At 39.8% G+C, this 26,302-nt stretch overlaps 1 protein-coding gene and 1 non-coding gene across 4 annotated transcripts; both read left to right on the top strand.

The window, feature by feature from the left end:
• Positions 1-23: 23 nt before the first annotated feature.
• GSKIP (GSK3B interacting protein) lies at positions 24-25,438 on the top strand. Of its 3 annotated transcripts, none has more exons than XM_003902250.3 (3): positions 24-135; positions 20,358-20,616; positions 23,672-25,438. In XM_003902250.3, exons 2-3 carry the CDS (start codon positions 20,359-20,361, stop codon positions 23,831-23,833), a joined length of 420 nt encoding a protein of 139 aa, XP_003902299.2. In that variant the 5' UTR covers positions 24-135; position 20,358; the 3' UTR covers positions 23,834-25,438. The 3 variants fall into 3 exon arrangements, with proteins under 3 accessions (XP_003902299.2, XP_009210481.1, XP_009210482.1); XM_009212217.2 differs by lacking the exon at positions 24-135 and adding an exon at positions 471-494; XM_009212218.4 differs by lacking the exon at positions 24-135 and adding an exon at positions 538-1,868.
• LOC116276206 lies at positions 22,730-22,920 on the top strand. The gene has a single exon (XR_004185637.1). It is a non-coding gene; the product is annotated as a U2 spliceosomal RNA (small nuclear RNA).
• Positions 25,439-26,302: the final 864 nt, after the last annotated feature.

Raw genomic sequence — 26,302 nt, 5'->3', positions numbered from 1 at the left:
GGCAGAAGGGCGGGAGCTGGAGCAGTTCCGGCTCCGAGGGGGCGGGGCGGGCGAGGGCGGGGAGGGAGGGGGCGGCACCGCCGGTCGGCTCCAGTCGCCTCCGGAGGGAAGAAGCAGAGGACGCCGGGTGCGCAGGTAAGCAGCCGCCGGGCGGGCTGCGGACGAGGGGCGGCCTCTGAGAAGGGCTAGGGGCTCGGGGCGCCGGCGGGCCGTGGGGCCTTCCGGACGGGGACGCGACGCCGCGCAGCGGGCTGGGCCGAGAGGGGCGGGAGGCTGCAGGGGCCCCGCGCCCGTGTTAAGAGGGGTCTGGGGGCTTGTTAAGACCGACCTAGCTCTCCCGGCCCCCGCTCAGACCTCGGCGCCCCAGAAACGCACGCTTGGGGCTCCGCCGTCTCCGCGGGGAGGACTGGAGCCCTTCTTGAGCATCCCCGCCCGCCCCCGAGCATTGACCGGTGCCCATTGTCAGCAAGTTCTTCAGCCCTCGCCTCATTCAGGTATTGTTTCCGAGGCTTCCTCTTCGTTGCCGTTCGCCTGGCGGTTTGCAGAGCGCTTCTCGCATACGCTCGCTTAATCCTGGGTGTGTCATACCAACGATCAGGAAACTTGGGTTTTCGAAGCATCTGTGGGCAAAACTGCATTCCTTGAGAAATGTTGAAGGCTCCTGATCCCGCGGGAACCTGGGTGAAGAACTTGGGCTGTTCTCGTCGTCTGCGCAATCGTATTTCTGCCTTTTGGGAGGCAACTCCTGCAGAGGCGGAGTCGGCTCTTAAGTTAGTCAACCTCGAAAGGCCTGGGTGCCGGTGTTCGATGGCCCAGAAGCCAAATGTCCTGGGTTAGAATCCTGGCACTGACACCTATTAGCCCAGCCACTTTGAGCCGGCCACTGCCCTCCCCGAGTCCACGTTGCCTCCTTTGCCCAGTGTCAGTGGATTAAAATCTTATGTGCATGGATTTATTAGGAAGATTAAATGATATGAGTAGGGCACGAACCTGAACAGAGTCCTGAAACATACAGCTGTTTAATCCCAGTGAATTAAGACGAGCAGTTTAAGGAGTGAAATATTTACTGTCTCAGCAACTTTCATGAATGCCTTGGAAATACTGCCCAAAATGTTGGTAGATGGAGAAACATCTGATTCCGCTTTCCACAACCACCTTTTCGTTTTAGAACCAGGGTGCTCTGTATGCGGTTGCTTGGATTGTTGATTCCCCTAATTCCTTGTAGACTTACCCCAGGTATTCTCAGTAACTTAGATTCCCTTGCTCTTCACTCAAAAATTTTGTTAAGGTCTGTTAAATGAACGTCACCACAGTTGATGATGTGAACAGTATCAAGAATCAGGCAGAACCTTCAAGGAGTTTATGTTCTAAAGTGGAAGGTCATTGGGCATGGTGGTGCCTGCTTGTGGTCCCAGCTACTCTGGAGGCTGAGGCGGAAGGATCGCTTGAGCCCAGGAGTTTGAGGCTGCAGAATTGCATTCAGGCTATCCATAGACTGCCTGCAATTTCAAATATCAGAAAGGAGCTTACGAGCTACGATTATGCCACTGCACTCCAGCCTGAACCACAGAGCAAGACCCTGTCTCTTTAAAAAATAATAATAAAGTGGAAGTTTGTTCATTTATTCAGTAAATGTTTATTGATTGCATTCTGTGTGCCAAGCACTGTTCTAGGTGCTGGGGATACAGCAGTGAACAAATAAGTCTCTTCCTTCCCGGAACTTACGTTTTATTGAAGGGAGGAGAAACATGCAATCAATGAGTGAATAATATGCTTTGTGGTGATAAGGGCTGTTGGAAAAACAAAAGCATTGTAAAAGGGATGGAGATGGGGAAGAGAGAAGGGACTTGCCATTTTTATATGAGATGGTAAGAGACATTCTCTTATTTAATAAGATTACATTTTAGCAGAAACTTGGAGAAAGCTGGGAAGTGAGGCACACGTATACCTGGAAGAGTTGTTTTCTACGCAAGGGGAACAGCAAGTGCAACGTGCTGTCACAGGAGAATGCTTGATGAGTTTAGGGAACATCAGGAGTGAGTGAAGGAAAAAGTAGAAGCTGGGCAGTTGGGGGCTGGGGGCGCAGAGGAAGCACGTTATGTAGGGCCTCCTGGGCCTTTGATAAGAACTTTGGAGCCGGGCGTTGTGGTTCACTCCTGTAATCCCAGCACTTTGGGAGGCCAAGGCGGGCAGATCACTTGAGGTCAGGAGTTCAAGACTAGCCTGGCCAACATGGTGAGACCCTGTCTCTACCAAAAATATATTAAAAAGTAGTCGGGTGTGGTGGCATGCACCTGTAATCCCAGCTACTTGGGAGGCTGAGGCAGGAGAATCGCTTGAACCCAGGAGGCGGATGCAGTGAGCCGAGATTATGCCACTACACTCCAGCCCTCCAGCCTGAGCAACAGAGTGAGACTCTGTCTTTAAAAAAAAAAAAAAAAAAAAAAAGAACTTTGGCCTTTACTCTGGGTGAGGTGGATTTAGGAGAGAAGTGACATAATATGGCCTCAGTTTCTATGGGATCATGCTAACTGGTATGTTAAGAATAGTCTGGTGTGGAAGTGGGAGGACCAGAGTGAAAACAAAACCAGTTAGAAGGATATCGTAGTAGTAATCCAGGGAAAAGATGACAGTGGTTTGGACCAAAATGGTAGCAGTGAAGATGATTAGTTAGAAGCTGTTGGATTCTGGATATATTTTGAAGATAAAACATGTTTGCAAATAATAATTCTAATATTTGCCATAAAAGGAATATAAGCAAGGTGGTGTGAAAAGTCAAAGGTGGGATCTTATCCGGCAATAAATTAGAATAGGCTTTGGAAGGTTTGAAATAGACTTCTGACAAATAGATACGATTTGAACTTCTTTCAGCAGCTATTAAATAAGTGGTTTCCGTTTTCAATATACAGTTGCATTCAGGCTATCCATACAGTGCCCGCAATTTCAAATATCAGAAAGAAAAATTAAAACGAAGGTTTTGCGATAACAAATATGCTCTCTTCAGAGTATTGTGTCTAGCCTTGTAAACTTTATGCTTTCTAGGAGAAATTCAGTATAAATGTCCAGGTTTAGGACCTGTCATCATGATGTCTTTGGCTACAGTAGGGAACAAACTCATCCCAATTCACAGTGCCATTTTTGTGTTTTGTGAAAGACAAAGTACCCGTCACCAAATGTTAACACCTTGCATTACTTGAGGAAGATGAAAATAATTACCTTGGCCAGGTGTGGTGAAGCGTCCCTCTAATCCCAGCTGAGACCAGGAGTTTGAAACCAGCCTTGGTGCCAGAGCAAGACCCTATTTCAAAAAATAAAAATAAATTTTAAAAAGAAGAAAATGATTACCCAATCGAATATTGTCAGCTTATTAAGAATTATATAAAAGTTTGAAGTGACAGGTGAGAGGCTGTATGCCAGAGGCTAGATGGGTCATGGCAAAATAATTGTCCTTCAGAGAAATCTGTTAACATGGGAAATGAAAGAAAAGCCAAGGAGATGTATTTGACCTTTTTTTATGACTTGCACCTGAGGTAACAGGAATCTGCTGTCAGGGCTCCATGCCTTATGGCTCTTGGAGGAAGAGCAACACAGCAGTAGCCAATCCCCTACATAATGTAAAGAGCACGTAACTTGGAGGCACATGGCTTGAGCTTCAGGGCAAGGCTTTCATCTTGAAAGATAGTGTTAAATACTTTTAATAGAATAGATGATATTTCTTCAGCTGTTTGCCCAGCACAGTTCTAAGCACTTGCCATGAATTCACTCATTTATTTCTCTCTATACACTTAAAGGTAGATGCTATTTTAGCATCAGTTTAAAGAGGAGGAATGTGTAACTGAGAAAGATTAAAACATCTTTTTCTAAGTCACAGAGTAAATTAAGTGGCCGAGCTAAAATTCTAGCCCCAGTCAGTCTGCTTGAGAGCCTGTTAACCATCACACCTTACTGGCCCTTTCTTGTTCCTATTGAGAAGATTTTCCAGGTTGTAGTGTATGGTACAGATAAAGGTAATCATGATTAAGATACTGTATCCTGGCCTCAGCTGACTGTTACAATGTCAACTGAAAGGTCAGACTTTGAAGGTGAAAATTTGCAGTCTCTGTAAAGCTCTTGAAATCTTTCTGGGACTGTTCTTTTGTCAGGCTAGGTATATATGACTGTCTTTACCCATTTTTTTGTCATCAAGGACAAAGCTCTTTGATGCTCTGAACTCATAATGAAACAAAATAGTCTAATAAATTAGGAAGTAAAGAATCAACGATTTAGTAATCAGTGTCATAATAACCAGTTTTATGAATCCTCCAAAAACACAAACACCCGAACACCACCCAAAAATTATGCCAACAGTTGGAGAAAGAGCCGGTTCCTAAATAATTTGTGTATGATGTTTTCAGGAATCATTCATGGAAACTTTACATCAGGTGATACAATCTACCAGAATAAATAATAGCAAGTATAAAGTATTCCAATTTTTGTCTCTTTGCTAGAAAGAGCATATTGCTCAGGATCTGGTAGAGATCCTGAAGTTTAAATGGAAAGCAGTGAGGTTTTCTACTTCATGTCTCTGTAGATATTGATTTATGTTTGTTAGAATGTACTTTAAATATAGTGCCAAGTAATACTTATTTCCTAGAGGATTATATAGAAATAAGAAACTGTCATACCTGGATTTTTGTTTTTTTTGTTTAACATTCCATTTTTGAGTGTTTTTTCCTAGAGTCTCATTTACAGTTTCTGGTTTCGAAGGAAAGGTTTACAGGATTGTATTGCTACACTTTTTTTTTTTTTTTTTTTGAGACAGAGTCTCACTTTGTCACTCAGACTAGAGTGCATGGTGCGATAGCTCATTGTAGCCTCAACCTCCCAGGCTCACCCGATCCTCTTCCTCAGCCCCTAAGTAGCTGGGACTACAGGCTTGTGCCACTATGCCTGGCTAATTTTTGTGTTTTTTGGTAGAGACAGGGTTTCACCATGTCGCCCATGCTGGTCTCGAACTCCTGGCCTCAAGCAATCAACCTACCTTAGCCTCCCAAAATGCTGGGATTACAGGCATGAGCCATAGCACCCAGTCAGTGTTGCTGTTTATTTATAGTTTGTAAAAACTCAAATTAACCCTGTGTATTTCTTTATCCTGAGTTCCCTCCTTAATCAACAAAAGCACTGCTGTGGTTTGGAAATGGTTTGGCCCCACCAAGCCTCATGTTGAAATTTTATCCCCAGTGTTAGAGGTGAATCCTGGTGGGAGGTGTTTGGATCGTGGGGGTGGATCCCTCATGAATGGGTCGGTGCCCTTCTGAGTGAATGAGCTCTCACTCTTAGTTCCCCTGAGAATTGGTCTTTGAAAAGAACCTGTTACCTCCTCTCTCTTTCTATCTCTCTCTGTATATGTCTCCCTCCCTCTTCCCTACTCCCTTTTTCTCTCCCACTTCCCCTCCCTCCCTCCCTCCTTCACCATGTGATCTGCATATCCCGGCTCCCCTTCTGTCATGAGTGGAAGCATCTAAGGCAGAAAATTGGTACTGAGAGTGGGGTGTTGATATAAAGAGACCTGAAAATGCGGAAGCAGCTTTAGAACTGGGTAATGGACAGAGGTTGAAAGAGCTTGAAGGGCTCAGAAAACAGGAAGATGAAAGAATGTTTGGAACTTATTAGAGATTGGTTAAATGGTTGTGACCAAAATGCTGATAGAAATATAGACAGTAAAGGCCATGCTGAGGAGAGCTCAGAAGGAAATGAGGATCTTATTGAGAACTGGAGCTAACGGGACCCTTGTTACACTGTAGCAAAGAACTTGGCTGCATTGCTTCCATGCCCTAGGGCTTTATGGAAGGCCCAACTTGAGTGATGACCTAGAGTATCTGGTAGAAGAAATGTCTAAGCAGCAAAGGGTTCAAGAAGTGGTGTGGCTTCTTTTAACAGCTTACGATCAAATATGGGAGGAAAGGAATGATCTAAAGTTGGAATTTAAAAGGAAAGTAGAGCATAAAAATATGGAAAAATTGCAGCCTGGCCTTGTGTTAAAGAAGGAAAGAGCACTTTCAGGAGAAGAATCCAGTTAGTTCAGATAAAAGGGAGCCAGATGCTAATAGCCAAGACAATGGAGAAAAGGCCCTCAAGGCATTTCAGAAATCTCCTAGGCCGTCCCTCTCATCGCAAGTCCAGAAGCCTAGAAGACAAGAATGGTTTCCACAGTCAAAGCTGTGGGCGCAACTGTCCTTTGCCACCTTGGAATGCAGCTCCCTGCATCCTGGTTGCTCCAGCTCCAGCTGTTTCAAAGGGCTCCAGGTACTCAGCTCAGGCTGCAAGCTGTATGCCTTTGCAGCTTCTGTGTGTTGTTAGGACTTCAGGGCACAGAATGCAAAAGTGGCAGAGGCTTGGCAGCTTCCACCTAGATTTTAGAGGATGTATCAGAAGGCCTAGGTGTCACAGAAAGACTCTGCTAGGACGTTGCCAAGCAGAAATGTGGTGTTGGAGCCTCGATGGAGAGTCTCCCCTGGGGTATTGACTAGTAGAGTTGTGGGAACAGGGATGCCATGGGGACCACAGAATTGCACAGCCACTGGCAGTGTGCACCCTCATCCTGGAAAAGCCTCAGGCATTTGACTCCAATTCATGAGAGCAGCCACATGAGCTGCACCCAGCAGAGCCATGGAGATGAGACTGCCCAAAGCCTTGGGAGCCCACCCCTCACACTGCTGTGCCCAGGATGCAGGATATGCTCAAAGGAGATTTCGGAACTTTAAGGTTTAATGTCTGCCCTGATGGGTTTCAGATTCTCATAGGGCCTCTTACCCTTTTCTCTAGGCCAATTTCTCCCTTTGGAAAACAGCATTTATCCAATGACTGTTCCGTCATTGTATCTTGGAAGTAAATAACTTGGTTTTTTACTTCACAAGCTTACAGCTGTAAGGAACTTGCCTTGAGTCTCAGATGAGACTTTGGACTTTTGAGTTGGTGCTGGAACAAGTTAAGAGTTGGGGCCTGTTGGGAGGGAATGGTTGTATTTTGAATATGAGAAGGACATCAGATTTGAGAAGCGAGGAGTGGAAGGCTATGGTTTGGATATGGTTTGTTTCGCCCCACCAAGTCTGTTGGGAAAATTTGATCCCCACTGTTGGAGATGGGGCCTGGTGAGAGGTGTTGGGGCAGGGTTGGGGCAGGGTGGGGTGGGGGTGTCAGTTTGAGGTGGGAGAGGTGTGGATCTCTCACGAATGGCTCTGTGTCTTTCTCCCAGGAATGAGTGAGTTTTCTCTCTCAGTTTCTGACAGAACTGGTTGTTGAAAAGAGCCTGGGTGTCCTGCTCTATCTACCTACCTACCTACCTACCTACCTACCTACCTGTGTATCTCCTCCACCTCCACCCTTTCTCACTGTGTGATCTTCACACACTGGTTCCCCTTCCACCATGAGTGGAAACAGCTGGAGGCCATTGCAAATGCTGGCACTGTGCTTCGTGTACAGCCTGTGGAACCATGAGCCAAATAAACCTCTTTTGTTTATAAATTACTCAGCCTCAAGTATTTCTTTATAGCAATGCAGAGAGACTAAGATAAGCACAATTCTGTTGTCTAGATTTATAATTACTAGAATATATATATGTTTGTGTCATTGCTGAAAATGGGGTGCAGAATAATTTTATAAACTAGTGTATAAACGGGAAAATAGGCCAGGCGCGGTGGCTCACGCCTGTAATCCCAGCACTTTGGGAGGCTGAGGTGGGCGGATTAAGAGGTCAGGCGATCGAGACTATCCTGGCTAACACAGTGAAACCCCGTCTCTACTAAAAATACAAAAAAATTAGCCGGGCCTGGTGGCAGGCACCTGTAGTCCCAGCTACTCGGGAGGCTGAGGCAGGAGAATGGCCTGAATCCAGGAGGCAGAGCTTGTAGTGAGCTGAGATTGCTCCACTGCACTCCAGCCTGGGCGAAAGAGCAAGACTCCATCTAAAAAAAAATAAAAATAAAAATAAAGATGGGAAAATAGCCATTCTTACTTGAATTACAAATACTTTATATTTGTGATACTACACATGATTCTGAATTAAAATTTGTTATTTAAAATAAATATATATGTCTGTAAGCTATTGAAAACAGATTAAATGTTATGTGTTACAGAAAGCAAAGGTTAAATTGGGTTTTAGCTTTGCCTAAATTCTAAATGTTGCTGATAATAATTAATAAACTTTATTCATCTTTACTTTCAAAACAGTTGTTGGAAATGCAGATAAATTCAGAGCTCTTGTTTTATTTGCAACTGATGCTACCAGTTATTTTAAGTGTCTGAATAATAGCCTGATTTCTCTAAGAAAAGGATTTCTGCTTCCTACACCCTATACTTTCCAAAGGATCACAATTTTTAAATTGTCTTTTCTTATTGAAAACAATCATTTTCTTTTCACCATAGGAAAATTCGAATGTTAAAAAATTAAAACTATCAATAATCTTTTTTTTTTTGGGGGGACAGAGTCTCACTCTGTCACCCAGGCTGGAATGCAGTGGCACGATCTCAGCTCACTGCAGCCTCTGCCTCCCGGGTTCAAGAGATTCTCCCGCCTCAACATCCCCAGTAGCTGGGATTATAATGGCCAGCTAATTTTTTCTATTTTTAGTAGAGATGGGGTTTCGCCATGTTGGCCAGACTGGTCTCGAACTCCTGACCTCGAGTGATCCACCTGCCTCAGCCTCCCAAAGTGTTGGGATTAGAGGCGTGGGCCACCACACCCAGCCAAAACTATCAACAATTAATTTTTGACAGAGCAATAGCATAACTGAAGAGGAAAGAGTTGCAAAAACTTAGAGAAAGCCTGACTCAGCCCTAACCTTGTATCCTTTTACCAGCTCCTGCCTCTGCTTTTTAACTTTATACTGCCAGACACAGTGCCTGAAATTTTCATCTTCTTGAATTAATTCCTTGGGTTAGGGCTATACTTCTCAAACTTATTTTTCATGGAAATAGTCCTCACTTAGATGTACCTTTTAGAGGCAAAGGAAACCCTAGACGCGTAGGGGTATAACCTAAAGAGGATATGACTTGAGACATCCAGACATTTGTGTACTTTTTCATTAAAATTCTAGGCAGTTTTGTAATATTTCCTGATATTGATATAGTAAGAGCAATGTGTATTTTCCAAGAATATCTGCCATGTTTGTCCTGAGTCTTTGTATACTCCTTGTCACAGAGCCAAGTATCACACTTGAGAAGCAGAGAGTTAGAATTTTCTCTGTGTTTTATTCGTTCAGAAAATATTCAACGAAGTCCTCCTTTATGCCAGACACTGTGCTAGTGATATGTATATCACAGGCTCCCATCTTCATGGATCTGTGGTAGTACAGACACAAAAATTATTTGCCATGAGGCTTAAGTACAGCAGTACCAAAACAGAGATACTGTTCAGGAAGATACGGTGATTGACCATCTTGAGATTAGATACAGAATCCTGAAATAGGTTTGTCTGAGCTGAATTTTAGAGGTCTAAAGGTCTTCAAAGTAGCGTTAAAATAATTTTTTTCAAGTTAAAAACATGGATGCCATAAAACATATGGTGAGCATGTGTCAGATGCATTTAATTCATTAACGAAGGAAACAGCAAGACGGTAAACGTTGGTTCAGAGTGGTATAGGAGAGACCAAAGTCAATGAAAGAGAAACCAATAAAATAGGCTTGCAAAGTTAGCTCAAAACTGATTATTGGAACTTCCCCTTAAGGCCAAGATAGACTAACAAGGACCCTCTCACCTTAGTTTAAAAAAAAAAAAAGAAAAGAAAAAGTGGGCAAAATATATGAAACAATGTTTTCAAGACTTTTGAGCATCAGGTAATGGGCAGTAATCCCTGAGAAGCATGATACAAATATGGTGAGCCTGTTGCCCCAGTGTATTGCCTAAAGCCAGTCATGGCACTGGAAAGAAAAAACCAGGTAAAGCCTGATGGTCTCCCTGAATTGAGGACATAGAGCTAGAAACCCAAGAAGGCCAAGGCAGCTAGGACAGAGAGTCCTAGGAAGTAAATAGCTTCACAGAAAGCAAGGACTGTGAAGATATACAAAGGGTCTCCCTCCAGCCTGCAGCTGAATACTGATTCATGGCTGTGAGTTCACTGCCCTAGGCTGGGGAAAGAACTACCAAAAAGAATTAGAGGAGGGGCCAGGTGCGGTGGCTCACGCCTGTAATCCCAACACTTTGGGAGACTGAGGTGGGTGGATCACTTGAGATCGAGAGTTCGAAACCAACCTGACCAACATGGTGAAACCCTGTCTGTACTAAAAATACAAAAATTAGCCAGGCACAGTGGTGGCTGCTTGTAATCCAGCTACTCAGGAGGCTGAGGCAGGAGAATCGCATGAACCCAGGAGGCCAAGATTGCAGTGAGCTGAGATAGTGCCACTGCACTCCAGCCTGGGTGACAGAGCAAGACTCTGTCTCAAAAAAAAAAAAAAAGAAAAAAGAGAGGAGGATACTCAGCTTGGGACTTTCTGAAGCAGAGGCGATATGAAAATTATAAATCTCCTCATTTCTTTGGAGCCTAAATTGCTGGATCTTCCTCTTTATTGGATAATATCAAATCATTTTCCAAAGTGTTGTGCCAGTTTACACTCCCACTCAGTGTCTAAATGTTCTCTGTTCTGCGTCCTCAATAATACTTGATTTAGAAAATTTTTCATGCGTAGACTCAAAAAGGAAAATGTTTTACCAATCTGCAAGATGTTAAATGTTACCTCATTTTTTTTTTTTTTTTTGAGACAGAGTCTCACTCTGTCGCCCAGGCTGGAGTGCACTGGCTGGATCTCAGCTCACTGCAAGCTCTGCCTCCCGGGTTTACGCCATTCTCCTGCCTCAGCCTCCCAAGTAACTGGGACTACAGGCGCCTGCCACCTCGCCCGGCTAGTTTTTTGTATTTTTTAGTAGAGACGGGGTTTCACTGTGTTAGCCAGGATGGTCTCGATCTCCTGACGTCGTGATCTGCCCGTCTAGGCCTCTCAAAGTGGTGGGATTACAGGCTTGAGCCACCACGCCCGGCATGTTACCTCATTTTAATTATTTCTATGATTTCTAACTGTGAGTGTATTTTCATGTGTTTAATAATCGTTTCTGTTCTTCCATTAAAAAAAATAGAGGAAACAATTTTCTGAGCTAAAGCAGGAGCAGGGATAATTCTCATATCACACAGAATAGAAACCCTCGTGATTCATAGGGCACTGGGTAGAGTACTCAGAAAGGTTTTGCCTCTGTAATGGGACAAAATTAACTAGAGATTAAATACAGATCTTGTCTAAAAGCAAGACCCAGAAGGATCAAGCTGTTTCCAGATAACTACCTCCCAGGACAATGCTCAATAATATTTATTACTTTTTAAACTTTTTCTCACCATGCGTCTAGCCAAATGAATTCAATAATATTTAAAGTAATATAAAAACATTCAGCACCAAATTCACAATGTCTGGCATCCAGTCAGAAATGACCAGGCATGCAGAGCAGCAGAATATAACCTATAATTGAGAAGAAAAATCTGTCCATTGAGACTAACCCAGAAATAATACTTGAAATTCGTAGGCAGAGGGCCGGGCGCGGTGGCTCAAGCCTGTAATCCCAGCACTTTGGGAGGCCGAGACGGGTGGATCACGAGGTCAGGAGATCGAGACCATCCTGGCTAACCCGGTGAAACCCTGTCTCTACTAAAAAAAAAAAACAAAAACTAGCCGGGCGTGGTGGCGGGTGCCTGTAGTCCCAGCTACTCGGGAGGCTGAGGCAGGAGAATGGCATAAACCCGGGAGGCGGAGCTTGCAGTGAGCTGAGATCCAGCCAGTGCACTCCAGCCTGGGCGACAGAGCGAGACTCCACCTCAAAAAAAAAAAAAAGAAAGAAATTAGTAGGCAGAACATTACAACACTTATTACAGCTGTATTTTATATGTTTAAAAAAACTAGAAAAAAGATTGAGCAAATTAAGCAAAGACATGGAAAATGTGTTTCAAAGATTAAAAGACACAAATAGAACAGATACTGAAGAAAAGATTAACAAACTTGAAGACATATCAATAAATCAAAATGAAACAGAGAGTGAAAAAAATACAGCAGTGAGGAATGGGACACCTTCACTTGGACTAATATACATAAAATTAGAGTCCCCAAAGAGGGTAGGAATACATAAATGTTTGAAGAAATAATGGCTAGAAATTTTCCAAATTTGTTGAAAACTATAAACCTATAGATTCCAGAATCTCAATGAAACCTAAGGAAAAGAAGCATGAAAAAACTACACCAAGAGGAACAAAGATAACAATGACATCAAATGTCTCATGGGAAACAAGACAAGCAAGGTGATAGTTGAGATACATCTGTTTCATTTTTTTATTTTAGAGACACAGGCTCTTACTATTTTGCCCAGGCTGGTCATGAACTGAGCTGAAGCAGTTCTTCCACCTTAGACTCCCAAATAGCTGGGTCTGCAGGTGCATGCTACTGCACCCAAGAAGCATATTTAAAGACTTGAAAGAAAAAAAAACAAAACAAAACTGTCAACCTAGGATTCTCTACCCAGCAAAAATATCTTTCAGAAATGAAGGTGAAAGGGAGACTAGTTCAGACATAGGAAAGATGAAAGGATTCATCAACAGCAGACCTACACTACAGGAAACGTTGAAAGAAGTTATTCAGGCAGAAGGAAAATGATACAGATAATACATGTAGATATAGATCAGTACAAATGAAGGAGCACAAAAAATGGTAATTATATAATTACATATAAAATACTTCTTATTACCTAAATCTCTGAAAAATAATTGACTGTTTAAAGCAAGAATAATATTATTGTGAAGTTTATCATTTATGTAGAAGTAAAATATGTGACAAAAATAGCAAATGCTACATAGTAGTAGTGTCTTGTAAAGTTCATATACATGCAATAGTATAGTATTAATTGGAGGCACATTATTAAAAGATGTATACTATAAGCTTTAAAGCAACCACCAAAAACATGCAACAAAAAATATAGTAAGAACCAAAGGATATAAAATAGAATCCTAAAAAGTGGTTAATTCAAAAGCAAGGAGGAAAATAAGGAAAAGGGAATAAAGTACAGATGGGACTAAAAACAAATAGCAAGATAGCAAATTCACACTCAACTATATCAATAATTACAGTAATCAAATTAAATGTAAGTGGTCTAAACACCCTTAGTCCATTTTCAGTTGCTTATAACAGAATACCTGAAACTTGATAATTTATAAAGAAATTTATTTCTTATGGAGGCTAAGAAGTCCAAGGTAGAGGGGCCACATCTAGAGAGGGCCTTCTTGCTGGTGGGGACTCTGCAGAGTCCTGAGGTGGCACAGGGCATCACATGGTGAGGGGGCTGAATGTGCTAGCTCACATCTTTTCCCCCTCTTCTTGCAGTGCCATTAGTTCTACTTGCATGGTAACCCATTGAACTGTTAATCCATAAATGGATTAATCCACTCTTTGGGAAGAGCACTCATGACCCAGTCACCTCTTAAGGCTTCAGTTTTTGGTGCTGCCACGTTGCATTGGAAATTAAATTTCAACATGAGTTTTGGAGGGGACAAATATTCATACCATAGCACACCCCAATTAAAAGATAGAGGTTGCCAGATGGATAAAAAAGCAGAACCATACTACACACTGCCAATAAGAAACCTATATTAAATAAAAAGATATTTGTATTTCCATTCCCAAGACCTTAAAACAGCCTATTATATCAAAATCAAATTCCTCTCTCTAGGTGTCAGCACGTTGTCAAATTGAGCCATCCCTGCATATCCTTGTACTTTAGCCCGACTAGTTCCTGCCACACCCTGTGCTGACCCTTGCTTATGTTTTGTTCCCTACGCAGAATTTTTCACAATTCTTAAGACCTTTTTGCTTATTTATAACTCTTTATTCGTGCTCATGCCAGACCAGTTTTGACTGACCTGTCCCCTTAGTCAAGCCCCATCATAACTAACCATTGCCATAGGTTATAGAATGTCAAAACTCTTAGAACAGTGAAGAAGTTTCTGCCCATTTACCTTATTTTGTAGATGAGAACTCTCTGAGACCAATGAGATTATGTGGCCAACTCAGGTTCATACAAGTTTAGTGATAGTGTAGTAGGACCAAGACGTATCATTGTTTTCTGTAATTATCTGCCACTCACAATTAAGTATGTTTGGGGAGAATAGTTATGATGTGTGTGTATGGCATTAATATTTGTGCAAATATTTTATGTGCCTGTCTTCTTTCCCAAATTAGACTACCAGTAGACATCTTTTATTAGTATTCTAGTGCTTAAAAAATGCTGGATATGTAGGTACAGAGTGGATTATGATATTTGATTAATAAACCTAGAATCTGAGTAGACAAGATTATAAAACATAGGATAATGATTCATTAGTTTTTACTATTTGAAACGATGATTGATTCCTTTATGTACAGTAGTTAGGATTCAATTATATCTCAATTTCCAAATTTTGCTACTCATATAAAGTTTGAATCAGTGCCTTTACATCCGCTGAGATTTTTCAGCCTTAGTATAAACTCTGCTTATTATATTATCTGCAAGTTTTCACAGAGGTCTAGACCTGTGCCATCTGATAGAGTGGCCACTAGCTATTTAAATTTAAATGAACCAAAATTAAATAAATTTTTAAATTCAATTTCTCCATCCCAGTAGCCAAACTTCAGATGGCTATTAGCTGCTGTATTGGAGGACAACAATAAAGAACATTTCCATCATCACAGAAAGTTCTGTTCATCTAGAATTTCTTATATGATGATAAATTGTTTTGTGTACAAAAAGGGAAAGCAAAGATTTTTACAGGATTCACATTGATGAGTCAACCATTCTGGTAACCTGATGGCAATTCTAAAGTGTCAGTAGTAATTCCAGTGGTTGTTCCTTCACTGAAATGGGCCTGTATTTTCTCATCCTCAATGGTACAGGCTTCTAGTCAGGTACACAGATAATCCATTGAGCAGAAAATATATATTCCATCTTTACCTTCTGTTTAAGTGTGTATTTAAATGTCTTAAATATTTTAATTGTAGTAGAATATTTATATAAATGCTTATAATAAGGTGTCTGCTCAAAATATTTTTATCTTCTGGGGTACATAATCCAAAGTGTGGAAGCTGCTTCTCAAGTGTCCGTCAACATAGCAACCTAGCTGCTCACTGCTCTTCCTCTGTAACTCCTGTCATCACAGTTAGCGTCGTCACCAGCTAACTGACTTCATGGTTTTTGTCTCTTTTCAAACTCCTTGAGAGAGAATCTGATTAGCTAGACCACCATCCGGAAGTAGTTGGGCAAAGCTCTTGACTTAAGACATAAATAAACCCCTTGCCAACCTTGAGATGGTGCCTTTAATTGAAATACCCATCCCAGTACATTTTGCTATGATGATGCTGGAATTAAAATACAAAGCATGAAACCCATGATTCAGAAACCTTTCCAGAGAAGGCAATGGGCTTGGCAAGTATTCTAGACCTCCTTTTAAGAGAAGCATGTACTGCCTAGCACCTTATGTTGCCCATCAAATGTGTTCACTGAAAATAAATTATGGCCAAGCGCAGTGGCTCACACCTGTAGTCCCAGCATTTTGGGAGACCAAGGTAGGAGGATTGCTGGATCCCAGGAGTTCAAGACTAGCCTGGGTAAACATAGGAAGACCCTGTCTCTCCAAAATATAGAATTACCCGGGCCTGATGGCACCCACCCATAGTCCCAACTACTTGGGAGGCTGAGGTGGGAGAATCATTTGAGCCCAAGACTGTGCCACTGCACTATGGCCTAGGCGACAGCAAGATCCTGTCTCGTAAATAGATAACTCTCCAAAAAAAGGAAGAACAGAAAAAGAAGTCATTTGAATGTTTTTATATATGTTAAAGATTGAGGAAGGTATCATAAGCTGAGGAATTCAGATGTCCTCTAGAAGTTAGAATAGGTAAGGAAACAGTTTTCTTCCTGAAGCCTCTAGAAGGAATACAGACCTGCTGAACTCTTGCTTTTAGACTTCTCATCTCCAGAACTGTAAGAGAGTAAGTGTGTGCTATTTTAAGCCACTAATTTGGTAATTTATTATAGAAGCAATAGGAAACTAATTGATATCCAGATTCTACAAAGCTTTTATTAAGCACTTTCTACATGACAGGCACAAAAATAGTCATCATCATCATCATGTGAGCTCCATTTTCTAAATCTTTTTACCCTCATAGGGCTGTTGTAGAGCTAAATCAATCACTGCCTTTCATCATGGGTAGACTCCTAAATCCAGTAGAATGCTTTCTGTTGCCAGTAAGATAATAGGAATTTGTTGGCTCCAGTAACTGAGAAGTGCAAAGGCTGGGAAACCAGAGTGGACTCTGGCCGCATTTCTCTGTGAATCTCTTGGCTCTGTTTTTTTCCGTTGTCAGCATCGTGCTTGGGCTAGTGGCCCCATCTCAACGTGGCTGCCTGGAACAGCTTGGGCTGTGTGCTGTGACTGAACTATTCTGATTAAAGTGACCAGGAAGGCCGGGCGTGGTGGCTCATGCCTGTAATCCCAGCACTTTGGGAGGCTGAGGCAGGCAGATTGCTTGAGGCCAGGAGTTCAAGACAAGCCTGGCCAACATGGTAAAACCTTGTCTCTACTGAAAATACAAAAATTAGCCAGGCCTGTGATCCCAGCTACTCGGGAGGCTGAGGCAGGAGAATGTCTTGAACCCAGGAGGCAGAGGTTGCAGTGAGCCGAGATCACGTCACTGCACTCCAGCCTGGGCAACAGAGTGAGACTCTGTCTCAGAAAAATAAAGTGACCAAGAGGAATTTCAGGTATTAATTAGTTTGGAAGAGTCTGTATCTGGGGATTGGAGTCAATCTCAGCCAAATTGCTTGGTTACTTTACTTAGTACGGGAAGGGGGCATTATGGTTGCCCTTGGAAAATATGGGTGGTCGTAGGCAGGGAAAAGGATATTGGTAAATAATCAAGAACCTGTTTCAACCAACAAAAAACAAGTTGTAATCATACCTTAAAATAATGGCTAAAAATGTTATTTATGTAATGCTCCATTACTTTAATTTGTATGTGTCATCAAAAGTTCTAAATTGTATGTTACTCAAAGACATTTCAGGGAAGGTGTCTTAAAAGTTCAGTCTTAGGAAAGGTGACTTCCTCTTTTTTTGCAGCTCAGTGCTGATTATTACAACTGTTTGGTGACCTACTTCACCGACCTGTGAGGATTTCTTCCCTTTAAGTACTGGATTCTTGATCTTTCTGCATCATCAAAGTCCTAATTGCAATGAATTAGACTCTTGCTTAAAAAAAAAAAAGCTTTATAAATGTAAAACTTTCTCATATAAACATCTTTTTATGTAATGATCGTTATTTCTGACATCTCTAATTGAAGTTCTTGATAACTTAAGCAAAATTAAGATGTTTGATATTCATGGTGTCAAGAGATTTATAGTAGTCAGTCATTTCTAAATCTTCAAAACTAGTAAAAAAGAAAGGGCTCATTTTGTATGTATAAAACCAAATATAATCTTAAGCAGTATACTGATTATTTTTGGAATAAGGTAAAATTTGGAAAACCAAATTTTTTTTCCTATATAATAAGTCAATTTGAGCTTTCAGTTACCCGACAGATTGCTCCAGCAATAATTGGTAATTTTATAATTAACTTCTGTTTGTAGCGAGTGACTAATTCTGTAAAATGCTATGAGAGACAAGATAAAGTCTTTAAAACATATTATTAATTGAAATAGCATTGGAGGAATACATTATACATTTGCTATGTAATTTTTTGAAATAGCTTTACGTATGTTATAAGTTGCCTTCGGCAAGTAGTTTTGACTTTTGTAGTGTGGAAATGACATTCAGCTATAGGAACTCTAGCTTCTTAAGATTTTACTGATAATTTAGAGCAGTGGCTGCACAGCAAAATCACTCAGGAGCTCTGAAAAAAATAACTCGTCTTCCAGAGATTTTTGATTTTGATTTTGTTTTTCTGCAGTGAGGAAAATGTATCTATAATTTTATAAGCTCTTACAAGTAATTCTACTGACTAGCTTAAAGAATTTTGAATATCACTATCTTGAAGGATTTTGAATATTACACAAATAGGGCATAACTTGGAATAGCAATGGACTGTGTAATGTACCAGATCAGTGGTTTAAATAAATGCCCAAAAAATTGTCCATATTGTCAGAAAAAAATTGAGACTTCTTCTAAAAAAACATTTAAGGGTCAGGTGTGGTGGCTCGAGCCTGTAGTCTCAGCTGCTCAGGCGGCTGAGGTAGTAGGATGGCTTGAGCTCAGGAGTTCTAGGTTATGGTACACAATGATCACACACTGCACTCCAGCCTGGGCAACATGGTTAGACCTTGTCTCTTAAAATACAGTGAGTTTATTACCGTTTATTACCAGTCTAATCTAACTCCAGTGTGGTTAGGGGGTAGGACTAGACCTTGACCACAGTGTTCAAGTAGATAGGAAATGAAGGTTGATTGAATACGTGAGTGAATGAAGAGTTATGCTTCATTCACGACGACAGATGCTTAATCCGTATCAGAGAAGTGAAACTTTACTTTTAAAACCTGCCAAGCAAAAAGAAAGCACAATAGCTCACCATAGTTTGTTCTATAAAGCCTTGTTTACATTCCAAAGCACTTTCACATTAATTAACTTTTCTCATTCACACGTTTCAAATTTTAACAATACATTTAGCCAGGAAGATCTCTTTTAACCCCAGTCACAGAAAAGCTAAAACCACATAGCAGCCTGGCAGTAATATTGGATCCAGTTAACATGAAAAATTAGAAATAATATTTTTCAAAATATAACATTTGGGTCACTTCAAATTAGTGGTGAAAAGGTGAGTTATTCAGTAAGTGGTGTTGGGACAGTTAGCTATCCATCTGGAAAATAAAGTTATGCAAAATAAATTCCAGATGGATGAAAGAGTTAAATTCAGATACAACGAGAATTTAGGGGGTTTTTAAAATGTGATCATGGGATGGGGAAGGCCTAGAGCAGAACCCCAATCTAGAAGTCATAAAAGGAACTACTGAGTGGTAGTATACTGTGGTAGGTAAAGACTTGCCGTCTGATTTCATGCAGTTTAGATTTATTTCCATTTCTGCTTATTGCAACTCTATGATCTAAAAATATCCTATAAACATCCAAAAAGATGTTTACTCAAGGAAATAATATTACAACAATGAGCTATCATTCTTCACCTCTTAAATTGGCAAAAATTTTAAAGAATTGGAAAGAGGTGAAAAAGTACAGTCCCTCATATTCTGTCAGTGAAGTATAAGTCATACTGTATTTTTTTGAAGGGCAAATTGGCAGTATATATTAAAAGTTAAAATAGGTCAGGCGCAGTGGCTCACGCCTATAATCCCAGCACTTTGGGAGGCCGAGGCGGGCGGAGCACAAGGTCAGGAGTTCGAGACCATCCTACCTAACACGGTGAAACCCCGTCTCTACTGAAAATACAAAAAAATTAGCCAGGCATGGTAGCGGGCACCTATAGTCCCAGCTACTCAGGAGGCTGAGGCAGGAGAATGGCGTGAACCCAGAAGGCGGAGCTTGCAGTGAGCCGTGATCGCACCACTGCACTCCAGCCTGGGCAACAGAACGAGACTCCATCTCAAAAAAAAAAAAAAAAAAAGTTAAAATAAGTATGTCCTTTGACTCAGCAATTTCAGTTCTAAATATCTGTCCTAGAGAAAAAGTATACATTTAAAAATATGTACTAGGATTGTTACTGAGGCATTATTCAAAATAGCTAAAAATATATATATATATATTCTAAATGCTTATCAATATGGAAATTGACCTGTTGGGGGTAAGTGGAGAAGGGAGATTCTTTTTTTGAAAATCTATAGGTGTTGGCCGGGCGCGGTGGCTCAAGCCTGTAATCCCAGCACTTTGGGAGGCCGAGACGGGCGGATCACGAGGTCAGGAGATCGAGACCATCCTGGCTAACACGGTGAAACCCCGTCTCTACTAAAAAATACAAAAAAAACTTAGCCGGGCGAGGTGGCAGGCGCCTGTAGTCCCAGCTACTCGGGAGGCTGAGGCAGGAGAATGGCGTGAACCCGGGAGGCGGAGCTTGCAGTGAGCTGAGATCCGGCCACTGCACTCCAGCCTGGGTGACAGAGCAAGACTCCGTCTCAAAAAAAAAAAAAAAGAAAATCTATAGGTGTCTGTGATTTTGCTGTGAAAAAACACTAGAAATGTTTTTATATAGTATTTTTCCTAAAAATTGTTAGCTAGTGTTTTGTACTAAGTAGCAATTGTAAGGCGTGGCTATTTTTAATCAAATGTAGTATTTTGAATGTCTTTCTATAAACAAATTTTATAACTGCTTTTTTTCACAGAATGGAAACAGACTGTAATCCCGTGGAGCTAAGCAGTATGTCAGGATTTGAAGAAGGTTCAGAGCTTAATGGTTTTGAAGGAACTGACATGAAAGACATGAGGCTAGAAGCTGAAGCAGTTGTAAATGATGTTCTCTTTGCCGTTAATAACATGTTTGTCTCGAAAAGCCTGCGGTGTGCAGATGATGTGGCCTATATCAATGTGGAAACAAAGGAAAGAAACAGATACTGCTTAGAGCTCACTGAAGCAGGGCTCAAGGTAACTCACTTCTCCTTTTAGAAAAAAAAATATGTCTTCACCACTTTATCAAAAAGAGAGGTATTGGGGAGGGGAAAAGTGTTAAATGAGAACTGAATATTCAGTAGCTTCTAAATTTTTTTAAGAAAAACTTTTTACCTAGAATTTTTATTAATTTTAAAGGCTTTTGATCAATACAGGGAAAACGAATTTTTTTGAAAAACATTTGATTTGCAGTGTGTGACTTTGTTTTAATCATGACCCCCGAAACTAATTTATTTCTCATCTATAGCTAAATGTGTTCACCAAAATTATATATACATTCTCTGCATTGAATGGGTTTTGCAGTTATTGTGTTGAAAAGATCTTCATCAACCTCTTGGAAATGTCTCTTCTGTTAAAATAATGTACTTGACAACACTGTTTTCCAACTCTGAGATCAGAAATAAATCAGAGCAGAACATTCCGCCCCCAGATTTCCAAGAGTGTCCCATTAACCCTTTATTATGAGTATCTCTTTATTATGAGAGCTCTTCTAGGCAGATTAACCTTTCCATTCTTTAAACCAAAATCATGAGTTTAGAATAGTAGAAAACATCACCTGAGAGCAACTTTTAATTAAAAAAGAAAAAACTATAGGACAGGCCTGTGGACTCTTGCCTGTAATCCTAGCACTTAGGGAGGCCAAGCTGGTAGGATCATTTTAGGCCGGGAGTTCGAGACCAGCCTGGGTAACATAGCAAGACCCTGTTTCTACGATATATTTTTTGTTAATTAGCCCAACATGGCAGCACTTTCCTGTAATCCAGCTACTTGGGAGGCTTAGGAGGGGGACCATGTGTCTGAAGTTGCAGTGAGCTAGAATTGGGCCACTGTACTCCAGCCTGGGTACACACACCCTGTTTAAAAAAAAAAAAAAAAAAAAACTGTTATAAAAACCTTTGAGCTACTGAACAACGGGATAGACATTAGAAAATCTAAAATCTAGTTTTAACCTTACTAATCAATGAATCTTCAGTCTTAACAAATGTCATACATTTCTGTGTTTCTATATTTGTTCAAAGTAATTGTACATTACCATAAGGTGGTGAGCTAGGCCTACCTAAGCAAGTAAGAATGTCACATGATATTATCTTAAGTACATAAACATCTCTTTACTTCACTGGATTCAGTTTGCTGAAGATGAGTCGTGTATACTGTATATTCCTTGATGGAGCAAATTGCAAGGCCAGCATCTGTACTACCCTCAATTTCCTCACAGCTGCCACAAAGATAGCTGCTTAACTTTAAGCGTAGTACCTGAATTAACTAATTTTTGTGCACTTCTTTTCATATCCTTAAATTTGTACTAAAAGCTCAGAGTGTTTAGAGGTGAATCCTAAATCAGAAGTAGAGATAAATGACAGAATTAGTAAGCTAATTCTGTCTTGTGTTGGTTAATTCTAAGTTGGCGCTGGAGAGATAGAAGGAGTTCTGATCAGAAAGTCAGCAGTCTTAAATGTGAATTTAAATGATCTTAGGTGAATCTGTCTACCCCTGAGAGTTCCTACTTCTTAATCTATAACTTGGAGATTTACAAAAACTTAAAACGATTTGGGGAATGATTATATGATGGTGTGATACAGAAAAATCTGAACCATTTGTAAAACCTGACATGTAGTAGGTGCTCAAGTATTTGTTTTTCAGTCTGATTCAGTTAACATTTATTGAGCAACTATCCTGTGTCAGCAATTGAAAATCAAACCATGAATAAGACATGATCCCTGTCCACCAGGAAGATCACAGTCTAGCAGTGATAAGAGGAAGAAGGCAAACTGAACTGTACTCCACTGTAGAGAGTACAGTAATCGAGCATGGATCTGAAGAGGTGTGATTCATTTTCCTTAGGCGTCTGCCTCTGCTTTTCATTTAAAAAAAAAAAAAAAACTCAGCTTCTATTTCTAACATAAACTTTCACCTTCTATGGCGTAAGTAGATGTCATAAAAATTTAGGATTTATATAGGGAATGTACAAACTTAAGTCAGCAAAAACTAAATTAATTTTGCCCTATATTGTGATGGTGAACCATGGTATACCTTATAATCTTGTCAAAAAGAAAAGTTGTAGCTGTGGTCACAGGAAAAAAAAAAAAAAATCACCTCTCAGCCTTTTGACTTAGATCAGTTGGAGTATCTCTTCTTATCAGTTTAATATCTGTTATATCCTCTATGCAAGGACAATATATTAAATGGGTTTTTGGAGCAGGGAGATAGAATAGGCTTTTGCTCCATTCACTTCACTCATCGACCTGGTATTGCAATACTTCCAGAAATAGTGTACCCCTACCAAGAAAAAAGAAAACACAGTAACATTCCCTTTTATCTCACAGAGTTGAGCATGTATTCCCTGTCAGATAAGAAATATATTAGGTGAAAGTGGCCTTTCAGATTACTAATAATAAAGCTAAGCAGTTATTAAAATGAATAATTAAACAAATTATTAAACCAATTAATAAAACAGTTCTTAAAATTAACAACTAATTATTAAAACTAAATTGTTAGGAATAATTTCTAGAATTCTATTTATAAAAGGAGTAAAAAAATGATAAAAATATGAACTAATGATATATTACCTATTACAAAAATATGAACTAATATATTACCTATTACAGTACTTAATATAGTGGACCCTCAGTATATGTGGAATTAAATAGGGTAAATAATAGATGCATGTTTTAGAATATGAAAATAAAACGGTTTTTGTGTAGCTTTTCAAATTCTCTGCATTTCCTTGAGATGCTAAGTAAAACCTTTTAAATTTTAAAGAAAATTCTGTAGGGAGCATTTTAGTGGTGGTGTTTCTGTGTTACACATTGTAAGTTGCTGAAGTATTAAAGGTTGTTTTTAAAATGTGCATACTCTGACATTGATTGAGAAATAGAGTCACTCAATAATTATCCATGTATCTGGTGGTCTAGTGGCTAGGAAAAAAAAATAATTTTTTTTTTGAAAGGATAGTTACTCACGTAAACACTTGGATTTTGTTTTCTGTACCAGCATGAAAACTAATGAATTCACTGTTGCATTTCTCTTGTAGGTGGTAGGCTATGCTTTTGACCAGGTGGATGATCATCTACAGACTCCCTACCACGAAACAGTCTACTCCTTGTTGGATACACTCAGCCCCGCCTACCGGGAAGCCTTTGGAAACGCACTCCTTCAAAGACTGGAAGCTTTGAAAAGGGATGGACAGTCATGACTACACTTTTTCCTTTCAGAGGGGCTGGTGCTGGTACAGAATGTTGATATAAAGCTTGAAATTCTTGCATATGGTCATAGAAAATGCATCTTTGGTTTTGTGTTTTTATCACTTGCTTTCAACTTAGGCTTTTGGCTCAGAAGATTATTGAATAATGATTTGTCTTAGTTTCTGTTTCAGTAAGGGAATTCTGAGGCCGTTGCTATGATACCATCATTAAGACATTCACATGTCTTCATATAATATCTCTTCATTTCAAATCCTAATCAGTATTTCATACTCTTATTACAGGGCTTTGATGCTGCCAGCACTGTCTTTTACATAGGAAATTCTAGATTTGCACAGTAATAGAGGAATTAGAATTACCTAACTATACACTTTGATTCAACCTGCTAAATCAGGGGTTCACGACTAGCTTGGAGAAACTTTGTAGTAATTAATTGCTACTAGCCTTATTGGAAACAAATTATCAACTAGTTTCCCCTGCACAAATTTTGAAATTCACTGCTTCACTTAATCTATTTATATTAGAAATAATGGATTAATAAAGATTATTTAATTATATATTACTGAACTAGTATTAAATGAAAAACAGGGACTGAAATAGTTCTGTATTCCGTGTTTGCAACAGCCAGCCAACTAAGCAGAGGATAAACCGTTAGCAATGAATGTAATAATTACTCATTTCCAAGATATCTAAGCACATAAGCAAATACAGGAACAGACTTCATTCTTTTTCTTAACAAAAAGCATCTTCAGTGTGTGATTTAAAAGAAAGAAGATTCTGGTTTCCTAGAAAACAATATTTTGGCCTGTGTTGATTCTTATTCTGAATGTGTGTTTACATAATGTACAGTATATATTCAGAAAGTATTTTTGCTTCAACATTTACTTTCTATGATGTAGTGCTTTGGTATTCCCACAGCACCCCACCTTCCCCAACAGATGTACAGTGTTCTGTCTCCATGCAAAATCTACAATGTAATATGAGTGCATTGTATGGGTTTGAAACCAAAGGATGAATGAAGCATTCAGAGACTTAATATTTGAAAAAGGGATACTCAGTATTTTATATTTTATTACAGGTACTGATATTTATAAATTTAATAAACTGTACCATGCTGCCGCATGTTTTCAAGTACATGTTGAACAATAAGGATTGGGGAGTTGTTTTTTAATGGTCACCTAAAGCAGCTGCTGTAGAAATGTTGAACTAAAATTTTGCATCTGGTCACACCTTCATGCATTTGTCATTTGCAGATATTTTTCCATCATTATTAAAAAATAGGAACTTTTAGGCTCTGAAGATCATGTGGACCAGAGCAAATTAAAGTTCAGTTTGTGTCACAATTCATTGCCAGACTTCATTGGAATGCTTTGTTTGATGATGTATATTCATTCTCAGCTTTATTTTCAGATGCTTAACTGGGCAATGAAGTCTAACTTCAGGTTGAACTTTCTCATGCTTAATCTCAGGCTAAATGTAAATGATATTTGTAAAGTTTGAATAAAATTCTGTTTACTCATTTTGAGTTAGTATGAAGAAAAGTGATTGTATGTTTAAGAATTGAAATTGTTCATTTTGTGATAAATGATTAATTCCAAGAGCTTGTTTCCATTTTTTAATTCTGCATTGTTACATTTGGATTTGAAGTGACTGAAGTGAGCTTTCTGTTGTTATTACTATGAAAGAGAAATGAGGAACAAGAGGAGAGGACATTAATAAAACTACACAGATATACATGAGAATCCAGATATTAAAACCTACATTTTACCTGTTCTGTTTAAAGAACTTAACCAGCAGAGAGGCCAGGTGTAGTGGCTCACACTTGCAATTCCAGTGGTTTGGGAGGCGCAGGCAGGAGGATCACCTGGGGCCAGGAGTACAAGAGCAGCCTGCACAACATAGATCCCAGTTTTACAAAAAATTATAAAAGTGTGGCCTGGTGACACACACCTGCAGTCCTAGCCCGTTAGGAAAGCTGAAGCAGGAAGATTACTTGAGCACAGGAATTGGAGACTGCAGTGAGCTATGATCGTGCCACTGCGCTCCAGCCTGGGTGACAGAACAAGACTGTGTCTTAAAAAAAAAAAATTACAAAACTTAACCAGATAAATTAAGCCTTGATTTCACTTCTAAAGCAAAAAGCAAAAAAGCAAAAAAAAAAAAAAAAACCTTTATGTAAATAGCTCTTACAAATCAATAGGAAGAAAAAATGCAAACAGTGGGCAAATAATATTGATCAACTCAGAAAAAAAAATGCAGATGTCAGTAACTACTTGAAAGAGGTCCAACCCAACCACTAAGAAAGAAAAATGTTGAGTGATTGGGTCATTTCACCTACTAATTTTGTGATGATTCTTATTTAAACTTAATACCAGTAAGGATTTAATGAGGAAGCACTCTTACAGTCTATTGGAGGGTATATTGGTGAAATCTTTCTGGAAACATTGGTAATAAATCCTTTA

The sequence above is a fragment of the Papio anubis genome, chromosome 7 (genome assembly GCF_008728515.1).
Source record: "Papio anubis isolate 15944 chromosome 7, Panubis1.0, whole genome shotgun sequence".
Taxonomy (NCBI): domain Eukaryota; kingdom Metazoa; phylum Chordata; class Mammalia; order Primates; family Cercopithecidae; genus Papio; species Papio anubis.
This window is presented reverse-complemented; position numbering and strand designations above follow the sequence as displayed.